Raw genomic sequence first — 12,794 nt, forward strand, 5'->3', positions numbered from 1 at the left:
CCAATAATCCCGGAAGGGCTGACTTTTCTGCCCCCCATGTTTGAAAAAGACAACACCGGACCTGGGCATAGCAGTAATGGATCAGTAACTTGTCCGGCACCTCAGTCTCGGTAAATAGGTGTCTGATATCGCGAGACATGTGGATGGCAAATCTGCCTTATTATTTGCTCTTTTACTGCTTCGTCTGAATCTTGATGCTTTTCTTTAAGTCTATTTTCAGTTGATCCAATTTTATGTTCATTTTGAAATGTCACAAGCATCTCTGGCTTAGAGCCTGATTCCAAGAGGCTTGTAATTGTCTGTTTGTGGCCACCCTGTGCCAGGGCACGTTCATTCTGTTTCTTGGTATTTCACTGGTTTCCTCACATTTTTAGGTCTTGCCTAACATTGCAGCGCGCATGCGCTGCTTGCTCTGCGAGACATATTGGGGTAGAGGAGATTTTACAAAGGGACTTGATGCCCCGCCCCTCATTTTCATTGGGTCATGTCAGCGTTTATGGTAAACGCTGGCTTCCCATTGAAAAGGAGGCTACTTGGTTACCGGCCTTTCTCCTTTTCGTCCGGCCCATTCGGGCTGGATTGTCTGCTTCACGGCTGTCGTGAAGCACTTCTTATCTTTTGGAGGTGTGTACTGGCAGATCATGTTTCCTGTGAGCTCATTGCAGGCATGCACAACTCCTCTATTGTTCTCTGGTGAGTGTTCCAGCTGTCACCGCGGGAGGGGCAGCTCTTTGACGGCATGCGTGTAGTGACGGATCATGTTTCCTTTCTGCAATGACTAGCGCTTTTTTTTCAAAATGGAACACCGATTTCATGAACTCTGGCAACTCCTGCCCCTCTGTTGATCTCTGGTGAGTGTTCCAGCTGACACCGCGGGAGGGGCAGCTCTATCACGGCATGTGCGGGTGACCCGGGTGCTGACCCTATACTCCACGCAGTGCTTCACTCATCTTTGCAGGTATTCGTGTCCGCACTGCTCAGTGTGTTCACGGCTGCAGAAGGTGGAAGCGGGACACGGAAATGGTCGGCAGAACAGTCTCATCCACAAGTTAGAACTCGATCATGTAGCTACAGAAATGGACATGAGAGTTTTAAAATAAATTATAAATGTTTGGGAAACAGCCGGCCAATCCTTTACGTCTATTATGGCTTCTCTCTGATGGGAACTGCAGATCAGAACGGCTTGGTGGAAAAGTGAACCGCCTCTCCTGTATATAACGGGTTCAAGGAGGTTTGGAGTCAGTGTCTGTGTAAACTGCGGGCAGAGAGAATACGTGAGTACGTATCTGTCTGTGTTGGTGAGTATACATGGCCCTCATAAACTGTGCCTTTAAGTTGTATTCGTTCGTCACCGTGTTTAACCACTGAGTGCAGTTTGCCTTCAACGGTGCATGTTCAAGATACAATCATATCACATTTATGTTGATGCTTCATTGCGTTTGTGCAACCACCCCACAGATGCCGCTGCATGCTTCAGCTGGTGTGGCTATGAAAGTTTAGTTGTGGGACCTGCATATACTGTATTGCATCATTTATAAAGTGCTTACTCCCCGTATGTAGGGCACTGAGGCGCTTGTCTGCATGGGCAGGAGGCCCACTCCATGTAGAACCTAATTGTAAATTGTATTTATGTGGCGCTTACCACTCCTGACGAGGCGTTTTTAGAGTTTTGCGCCGAGTAGAACGCTGCTCTAGAAACCGAGGTAAGTGGACAGTAGATTAGTAATATTTGCTTCCTTTTCCGTGTGGGATTGGTTGTGCTCAGGAGATCTCATGCATCAGTGCTAATGTTTGGAATAGGCTAGATTAGTTGAAGTGGAAGGTGTGAGATGTAAGTAGCAGGGGGCATGTGTACCTGTTGGCTGGATGAGTAGGTAGAAAGAGAGAAGAGTTGGGAAAAGTATGTTTGGGAGTCTACCGTAGTGTGCAAGATTCGAGATGAGTCAGGGATAACATTTAAATGTCAGTTTGTGTTTATTACATGAATTGGGTGACAGGGTAGTGCCGAGCTTTGCAGTGCTTTTGCTGACCCAACGTGATCAGTCACCAGATTATCAGTGAAACTATAGAATTGTTACAAAATGTTTAAGATGCGATTGTCAGATATTCCTTTTTATGATGGGCACATGCTGATGAGCTTTGCGGGGGTCAACAGGGGGTAAAAGACTTTGTCATTTACAACGCCATTACTTGATTAATGCTTCACGAAGGGGAAAAAAACAATAACATTTTTAAAGTCAATAGCTCAAAACAATGTCATTGTGAGACCTATTGCATTGTAAATGCTTGTTATTCGGTGCACATAAAGCGAGCATGTAGATCTGCTGGTAAGTGAGACATTGGTGGCTCATTGAATTGTGATAACTGTATGTACATTTTGCATTTGTAGGTGTGTGTATGTGTGTAGTTCTGTTGCTGGTCATTTGGGCTGGGTTTGGTTCCATGTAAGGAATTGGTGGGTTCTGGGGATATGTACCTATCTGTTCTAATGTCAAGGTGCAATAACCTTGCCATCCTGATCCCACAGGAGCGGTGGGAGTTCCACACTTTATCAAACCCACAGCCAACGTCACAGTTATTGTGTAGGTTTATGGGTACACTCCGGAAAGGATAAACTGGGCAAGAAAGAGAGCCAGCGGCTCCGGACATCATTTCCCTGCCCGCTTGCGCTGCTGGACTCCACGTTTATTGCAGATGCGCTGATATCAAAGAGGAAGAGAAGACTTTTAGTTAGGTTTATTGGTTTTTATCATATAGTGTATTACGCAGATCAAATACAGACTTCTTTGAATTGAACTTAATAGTTCGGTGCAATAAACAGTTTTAAGTGTATAATCGCTTCATGGTACTGTAGAAAGTGCAGACCACCAGAAATGATCAAGAGTGCATTGGGCCACACCTGTACATTCAGTACAGTTGAAAATATTGCAACAAAAGCTTAACTCCCCTCACCCAACAAGTGAACCGCCATGTGCGAAGCGGAATGCAGTAATATTATGGTAGTAGTGTCAAAGTATGATCGAGGAGGTGTGGGGGAGTCGAGGGGGGGAGGGAAAGCTCAGCAATAGGGTGAGCGTTACTCCAAGGGTCTTGAGGTCTCTTATATGGGAACTGGGGAGGGAACCCCAAATTGGTACAGCCGGCTGGCAGACCCTTATTATTTATTTTATTTAGGAAGCTTATAGAGCGCGCTGCTACCCAAAAGTGTCCCCCTTCGCAGTGTGTTTCTTCTGTCTTGTTTTCATCGGCTTGGTGTGGTGATCTCATGTTTACTGCATTCCAGCATTACATCACTGGAATGTAGAATGTCTAATGGTGGTTTGTAGATAACTGATTCTATGTTAGTCAGTTACCTTTTGGACTGCTACGGATGTGGCTAATAAATACAGAACAAGAAGTATTTCTGTCTGCTGACCCTTATTACATAATACTTCACTTCAATTTGGCGACGATTTAGCCACCGCCAAGGAGCTACGCAGAAAGAAGCTCTGCCACAAAAAGAGATAAGCTGTAGACATGCTTGCTAAGATAACATTGCGCTGGAGAAAATAAGCAGGACTGTATACTTTTGTTTCAAGACTATGATGTAGTGCTGGATGATCAGTGTTTTCCATTTATTTTTATTTTAGTGTTACTATCTTTGGAAAAGGAAAATAAGTTGTCACGCGTTTCATTTCAACAAAAAAAAACTGTGCCTGTTGAAGGGAACGCTTGAATGTTATGTGGAAGATTGTCTTGGCATAATATTGCCAAAGTTAATTTCTTGTCATTTAAAGAAATGTTTGATGGCATTTTGAACATTTCGATTTTCGTGACACGAGCGCAACCCCTCGAGAGCACTGCGCGTGAACCTGCGCATGGCCTGGCTTTGAATCTTCTCACAAAAAGAGCGCACTGCGTGTGTTTACATTGAAGCAGCGTGCGTTTACTCCCAAGCGTAACTTTCATTTAAACATGATTACAAGTACAGACGCCGTATGTTTACATAAAAAATAACTAAGTTTGCCTACCGTTAGTGAGACATTTTCTATCCTCAGTGGCTCTCACTTTCTACTCTCCCGTTTGAAGCGAGTACTGTTTCAACTTGATCTTCAGTTTTCACACGCATTACATGCGTTCAACCAAACAACTAGTACGCTAACTTACCTGATCATGAAGGATTACAGGAAGTGGTTTTTCGTTAATCAAAACGTCAATCCGGTGGATTTTGGAACTGTCTAAGGAAAAAATACAGTTTTTTAAGGAGGAAACTCAAAGTCTAAGGAGGAATTAAAATGTATTGAAATATAAATCAAAGCTTTAAAAAAGCTAAGTATATACAAGTTGATTCTAAGCAAAATTACACATTTTCTCGTGTACATCCGTGATGTGCACACGCAATCCAAGGTAACAACCTATTAAAGAAGACTTTACTACACACAGTCCGAGGTAACAACCAATTATTGAAGAATCTGCACATCCGTGATGTGCATACGTAATAAAAAGTAACAACATTTTGGAAAGAAATATATTCAAGTTCACATCTAAACATGTGCATATGAGACATCTTGTACTTTTACATCTGATTTTTACATATATGATGCACTCAAACATGTTAAAGGCTTCATCTAATTTAAGTAGGTTTTTTTAGGATACATTAGTACAGTAAATTCTGATTGACTCCTGCTTCATATACATTTTCAATTTTCTCCAATTTCCTGAGAAAGTGTTATGGCTACTATGCAGAATGTAAATGCTCCTCCCCCTTTTCTTCAAACTCCTGGAGATCCTCCTGTACCTTGGAGAAATTGGTACAGGGCTTTTACAAAGTATTTAGTAACCATCGGTGGTAGTAGGTATCGACCAGAACGTAAAAGGTTCTTATTGGAACACAATTTAGGTTTTGAAGGACACTCCATATATGAACATCTCCCGCCATATCGCATTCAGCATGATCAAGAAGATTTAGATGAAAATGACAACAGGTGATGCTCTCCATTTTGTCTTCATTAACATGTGCACATGCCTTTCTTTCACCCTCAGCCTCCTCCAATGAGCACAAAGTCGGACTGCGTCTACACGAAGAGGCAGAGGAAGGCACAAGGCTGCATGTTCAAGTGCACAAACGTCTCTGTAGTAAGCAAAGCTTAATTTTACTCTGTGGTTGTATAATGTTCTTCTCACATTCCAACAATGGGGACACTACACAAGTTGCACAATATCTTTCTGAAAGTTACTGCTGACGTATAGTCAAGTTATTGAACGTTTTGTCTACATTATTGTATGAACTATACGTGCACCATCTCTCAGTCTGAAAGCAACTTCACATGAAACCACAGACGTCTTGTTACTTCCATCCATTCATAGTCATGTATCAGTCACTAGCTCTGCGCCATTTCCTGAGGAACATTGACAACTACGTTAGAATAAGGAGCGAAGACATCAAACAGGTGCACTAATCAAACAACATCAACACAAAAACAACCTAACAACAGCATAAAACCACAAAACACCAATACAACAGAACTCAAATAGCAACACCTTAATACAATATATATCTTCAACAACAAGACAATACCACACCTCAAAACATAAGCAACATACCACCATCTGAGCAGCAGCCCAGCAACACAACACACTGCAGCAAAATACAACACATAAATACTGCAAACCAACACAGCAACGCAACACTACACAAACTTAAATAACACAACACATGGTAAAAGAAGAAAATACTGCAAAAGCCACGCAACAACCAAGAACAACAATACTACACAACACCACCACACAACAGCACAACTAACACATTCATAATACATGTCATACAAAAGGTAACAGCACAAAATGTGAACTACAATAATTAAGCGATATTACAACCCAGTAGTAATGCAACACCACGGCACAGACCATGACACAACAACATAGCACAACAAAACAACAAGATTGCAAAACATCAGAATTAAACAATCTCTGTATAATGTAGAAACTAAACGTACAGCCATATATTTATCAGCAGTCTTTCTCCACTACCCTTGGCTTCCATTAAGGAGTCATTTACTATAAAAAAAGTGTATAGAGTGAGCATTTTGTCAGAAAAACATGGGCACTGCAGTAGTTCCTATAAAAAGTATTACCTGCCCTTTTTGTGTGCAGGTGTGCGTCAGTGGACCGATTGTGTGATTACAGGAGCTATTTGGCCTTTAGACTTTAAATAGGGAATTTAGAGGCGGGGGGGCATAGCTGTTATTTTAAATCTTGCTACCGCTGCTCATTCGTTAAGGAGGATGTGGCGGGCTGTGAATGCGCTCGCTTCGGGATCTCCTTTAGCTCTCATTTTACCATGACAGGGCTGTTAATATATCACCCCCCGTGGCCAGCCATGGAGTTTAAAATTGCTATCCCCGAGGCTGTAGGCTCTCTGGCCTTGACGGCCGCTAATTTCAGTGTTGTAGGAGATTTAAATTTACATTTTGATTGCTCTGCTGATCTTGAAATCAGCAATCTACTTGCTGACGTCACTGCTTGTCAATTAAATCAGCTTGTGGCGGGCCCTACTCATAGTGCTGGTCACCTGCTCGACCCCATTTTCTCTAACATCCTGTCCCTTACTGTCAAGACTCCCAACCCAGTGTGCTGGTCCAATCATTTTTTGGTTTCCATGTCACTTCGCCTGCACGAGCCTGTGTACAGAGCTGATTCAGCAGCTTCCTTTCAACGACTGTGGCATACATGCAATCTGGAGGAGTTTCATTCCATTCTGTCACTTAGTCCCCCTATTCTAGCCAGTGACCCCGATCTGGCAAATAAAGCACTGTGTGACTGGATTATATTTGCTTTGGATTCACTTATCCCAGCCAAATGGTCTAAGAGCCGTTGAGTTAATTCCAATCCGTGGTTCAATGGTTCTTTGGCCGCTATGCGCAAATTCTGTAAAATACTGGAACGGGTCTGGCGTAGGGATTATGACCCGGTGGCCACAAAAGGCTACCAGGATGCCATCAGAAACTATCACAGGGCCATACACTCCACCCGGGTGGCCTATTTTACTAACTATATCAAGTACAATACAAACAACCTCTTATCTGGCCTGTCTAATTTCTACAGTGGTGATTACTCAAAACTGGACATTTCCCCAAGAGACAAAATCTCAGCACAGAAGCTAAATTCTTAATGATTTTGTTTATTTATCAAAAATATTTTTTAATTTTTCTGTATTTTCATATACTCTTTTGTGAATTTATATTAGACTCATATATTCATAAAAACATTTACAAATGAGACACAATCATATCAACATTTTCAATTGGAAAGAAGCCAACGTTGGGTTCTCTCAATCTTGCTACAAATTATAGTATCCCCCAAATTTGCACGATCCTCTTCCCATTCTCACCATTCATTCTTCTCACACCTACCATCAATCATACCCCACAGAATAATCACAATAAAAGCACATCTGTAGTAGAGCCCTGCTCACTAATCCTATCCATCACAGTTATCAGAATCACGGTTAGGCATTTACAAGTCCATCACATTTCTTTTCCTGTTGGATCTTCTCTTGATTTGTTTCTTGAGTAGGACTCCCAGATGTGTGATCACTGGTCTATGTACGTTTCGGTGAAAACAACTGATTTATATCATTTTCTTCAGGACCAAGAGAGCAATACACTTTTCATCTGTGTAGTGATCTGGGGGTCTGTATGCGTCTTAAGACATTGAAGTGCCTCTGATACAGAAAGGTTCTAAGTAGTCCAGGACGTTGTCGTTAGATGAGTGTTCTTTGAGAATGTAGTTCCCTAATAGGTATGTTCATATGCGTAGAAAAAATTCTTTAGTTTGATTTCCATCCGAACTGACGTTATGTTGTAGTCATAATATGTCCTCCATATCTTTGAGGATATTGTGGTTCCATCTAATTTTTTTAATTTCTGTTCAATTCTCAATATGCTTTTGTAAGTCTTGGTTCTTGTCTTGGAAGGAGTGGTGGTTCGGATTGGTTATTCACAAAGACTCAATCAGTCTTTCTTCTCTCGTGCTAACGTCTATAGGGGTTCGAATCTGCTCTGCTCAGCAGATTTGAATCCCTGGAGAAGACAAGAAAGACTGATTAAGTCCTTGTGAATAACCAATCCGAACCACCACCCCTTCCAAGAACCGAGACTTACAAAAGCATATTGAGAATTGAACAGAAATTAAAAAAATAAGACGGAACCACAATATCCTCAAAGATATGGAGGACGATCTTTTCGCTGTTTGGCGGCTAAGTTGTGGAATTCCCTGCCAACGCAGATTTGCTGTCTGGATAGCATGTTGTCCTTTCGTAAAGCTGCCAAAACCTTTCTTTTTCCAGTGGCTTAGTCCCGTATTTCCTTATTGACACTGCTGCTAGCGCCGAAACCCCTCTTCACTGAGGCAGCTGTGCGCTATATAAAAAGATTTAACATAACATAACATAACATAACTGGTAACACAACCAAAGGTGGATACACACCTGAGCCCGACCCCTTCAGAGTGCAAGAGGTAACACGACCAAACTTGGATACAAACCTAAGCCAGACCCCTACAGACCACCACAGGTAACACAACCCAAGGTGGATACAAAGCTGAGCCTGACCCCTTCAGAGTGCAAGAGGTAACACAACCAAAGGTGGATACAAACCTGAGCCCAACACCTTACAGACTGCAACAAGTAACACAACCAAAAGTGGATACAAACCTGAGTCCGACCCCTTCAGATTGCAAGAGTTAACACAACCAAAGGTGGATACAAACCAGAGCCCGACCCCTACAGACCACAACAGGTAACAAGACCAAAGGTGGATACACACCTGAGCCTGACCCTTATAGACTGCAATTGTTAACACAACCAAAGGTGGATACAAACCTGAGCCCCACCCCACAGACCACAACACGTAACGCAACCAAAAGTGAATACAAACCTGCACCCGGCCCCTAGAGACGGCAACAGGTAACGCAACCAAAGGTGTATACACACCTGAGCCCGACTCCTACAGACCACAACAGGTAAATCAATCAAACATAAATACAAACCTGAGCCCGACACATTCAAGAACGCAACAGGTAACACAATCAAAGGCGGATACAAATCTTAGCCCAATCCCCACAGACTGCAACAGGTAACACCACCAAAGGTGAATACAAACCTAAGCCCAACACCTACAGAGTGCAAGAGGTAACACAACCAAAGGTGGGTAAAGACCCAAGCCCTACCCCATCGGACTGCAACAGGTAACACGATCAAACGTGGATTTAAAGCCGAGCCCCACCCCTACAGACCGCAAAAGGTAAATCAACCAAAGGTGGATACAAACCTGAGCCCAACACCCTAGAGACCGCAACAGGTAACGCAACCAAAGATGGATACAAACCTGAGCCAGACCCCTACAGAGTGCAAGAGGTAACAACCAAAAGTGGATATAAACGTGAACCAACCCCTACAGACTTCAACTGGTTCCCCACCTACAGCAGGGGTACTGCGGCAACCAATAGAAGTCCAGAGCTTCAACAATCCAAAACAGATGACTCCTTGCCAACTTGCAGTAATCTGCATTTCTCTTCACTCAGCTTTCCAGCAAACAGGAGTATGTGGTAATACCCGAGGCTCTGAGGAACCCCACTACCAGCATATTATAGCCTTGATGCCGCACAGGAGCGGGGGTTACATCGCAGATACACAGGGACCCCACCTCCAGAATATGATAGCCTCGCTCCCTCACAGGAGCTGAGGAACCCCACAGGGACTCCACCTCCAGCCTATAATAGCCCCTCTGGCTCACAGGAGCTGGGGTAACCCCGCAGAGGCTCAGGGACCCCATCTCCAGAATATGACAGCCCCGCTGCCTCTCATGAGCTGGGGGAAATGCACAGAGACACAGGGACCCCACCCCCAGCATATGATAGCCCCGCAACCTGATACACTGGGACCCCACTGTCACCGTATGATAGCCCCACAAGCGGATACACAGGGACCCCACTACCACCATATGATAGCCCTTCTGCCACACAGGACCTGGGGTAACCCCGCAGAGGCTCAGGGACCCCACCTCCAGAATATGACAACCCCGCTGCCTCTCATGAGCTGGGGGAAATGCACAGAGACACAGGGACCCCACCCCCAGCATATGATAGCCTCACAGATACACAGGGACCCCACCTCCAGTGTATGATAGCCCTACTACCTCACAGAAGCTGGGGTAACACAGGGACCCCACCGCTGGCATATGATAGCCCCACAACCTGATACACAGGGACCCCACTGGCAGCATATGATAGTCCCACAACTTGATACACAGGCCCCCCCCCCTCGAGTGTACAGGAGCTGGGGTAACACAGGGACCCCACGCCCCACAACTTGATACACAGGGACCCCACTGGCAGCATATGATAGCCCTGCTGCCACACAGGAACTGGGGTAACCCCGCAGAGGCTCAGGGACCCCAACCCAGCATATGATAGCCCTGCTGCCACACAGGAACTGGGGTAACCCCACAGAGGCTCAGGGACCCCACCTCCAGAATATGACAGCCCCGCTGCCTCTCATGAGCTGCGGGAAATGCACAGAGACACAGGGACCCCACCCCCAGCATATGATAGCCCTACTACCTCACAGAAGCTGGGGTAACACAGGGACCCCACCGCTGGCATATGATAGCCCCACAACCTGATACACAGGGACCCCACTGCCAGCATATGATAGTCCCGCAACTTGATACACAGGGACCCCCCCCCCCTCGAGTGTACAGGAGCTGGGGTAAAACAGGGACCCCACCGCCCCACAACTTGATACACCGGGACCCCACTGCCAGCATATGATAGCCCCACAGCCTGATACACAGGGACCCCACTGCCACCATATGATAGCCCCGCTGCCTCAAAGGAGCTGGGGGAACCCCGCAGGGACACAGGGACCCCACCCCCAACATATGATAGACCCCGCTGCCTCACAGGAGCTGGGAGAACCCCACAGAGACATAGAGACCCCACTGCCGGCATATGATAGCCCGTCGCGTCACAGGAGCTGGCGTAACACCGCAAATACACAGGGACCCCACCTCCAGCATATGATAGCCCCGCTACCTCACAGGAGCTGGGTTAGCCCCCCAGATACAAAGGGACCCCACTGCCAGCAGGCATATGATAGCCCCACAACCTGATACACAGGGGCCCCACCCCCAGCTTATGATAGCCCCACTGCCTTATAGGAGCTGGGGCCTGGGAGCCCCCCAGACACACAGGGACCCCACCCCCAGCTTATGATAGCCCCACTGCCTTACAGGAGCTGGGGGAGCCCCCCACATACACAGGGACCCCACCCCAGCTTATGATAGCCCCACTGCCTCACAGGAGCTGGGGGAGCCCCCGAGATACACAGGGACCCCACCCCAACTTATGATAGCCCCACTGCCTTAGAGGTGCTGGGGGAGCCCCCCAGATACACAGGGACCCCACCCCAGCTTATGATAGCCCCACTGCCTTACAGGTGCTGGGGGAGCCCCCCAGATACACAGGGACCCCACCCCCAGCTTATGATATCCCCTCTGCCTTACAGGTGCTGGGGGAGCCCCCCAGATACACAGGGACCCCACCCCCAGCTTATGATAGCGCCACTGCCTTACAGGTGCTGGGGGAACCCCACAGAGACATAGAGACCCCACTGCCGGCATATGATAGCCCCGTTGCATCACAGGAGCTGGCGTAACACCGCAAATACACAGGGACCCCCACCTCCAGCTTATGATAGCCCAGCTGCCTCACAGGAGCTAGGGGAGCCCCCCAGATACAAAGGGACCCCACTGCCAGCAAGCATATGATAGCCCCACAACCTGATACACAGGAACCTCACCCCCAGCTTATGATAGCCCCACTGCCTTATAGGATCTGGGGCCTGGGAGCCCCCCAGACACACAGGGACCCCACCTCCAGCTTATGATAGCCCCACTGCCTTACAGGAGCTGGGGGAGCCCCCCACATACACAGGGACCCCACCCCAGCTTATGATAGCCCCACTGCCTCACAGGAGCTGGGGGAGCCCCCCAGATACACAGGGACCCCACCCCAACTTATGATAGCCCCACTGCCTTAGAGGTGCTGGGGGAGCCCCCCAGATACACAGGGACCCCACCCCAGCTTATGATAGCCCCACTGCCTTACAGGAGCTGGGGGGGGGGGGGCAGATACACAGGGACCCCACCCCCAGCTTATGATAGCCCCACTGCCTTATAGGTGCTGGGGGAGCCCCCCTGATACACAGGGACCCCACCCCCAGCTTTTGATAGCCCCGCTGCCTTACAGGTGGTGGTGTTGTGTCTCCTCGTGCACCAGCTTGAGGCAGGGGTGTCAAGCCGACTCAGAAGCATCACAGTGCCCCCGCCCTAATGTAAGGAGCTCCAAAGACAACTCAGCATAGGAATAATATTCCCTCAGTCTACAGCTGATGGGCCCTAGCCAGCCTAGGTGTGGCAGTTGTTCAGCCCCTCAAAACACATACCGTCACTGGTGAAAGTTTGCACCAGCTACATAAACCACTGTTCATTCAGCAGTGAAAGTCTGAACTCCCCCAGAGTGAACATTCAGTCTCTGGTGAAAGTCTGCACTAAAGTCTGAACTCCTCCAAAGTGAACAGTTAGTCTGTCGTGGAAGTCTGCACTAATGCCTGAACACCCCCAAAGTGAACAGTGAGTCTACGGTGGAAGTCTGCACTAAAACCTGAACTCCCCCAAAGTGAACATTCAGTCTCTGGTGAAAGTCTGCACTAAAGCCTGAACTCCCCCAAAGTGAACATTCAGTCTCTGGTGAAA

The 12,794-nt window shown here is 46.7% G+C and overlaps 1 protein-coding gene across 1 annotated transcript in view; it reads left to right on the top strand.

Moving 5' to 3' along the window:
- The window catches only part of STAB1 (stabilin 1), a 756,575-nt gene that overhangs the window by 432,754 nt on the left and 311,027 nt on the right, over positions 1–12,794 (top strand). Inside the window, exon 38 of the mRNA XM_086939405.1 lies at positions 5,023–5,115. Coding sequence (XP_086795531.1) covers positions 5,023–5,115 — 93 coding nt within the window. The remainder of the gene's footprint in view (positions 1–5,022; positions 5,116–12,794) is intronic.

Source organism: Lissotriton vulgaris, chromosome 9 (assembly GCF_964263255.1).
Source record: "Lissotriton vulgaris chromosome 9, aLisVul1.2, whole genome shotgun sequence".
Taxonomy (NCBI): Eukaryota; Metazoa; Chordata; class Amphibia; order Caudata; family Salamandridae; genus Lissotriton; species Lissotriton vulgaris.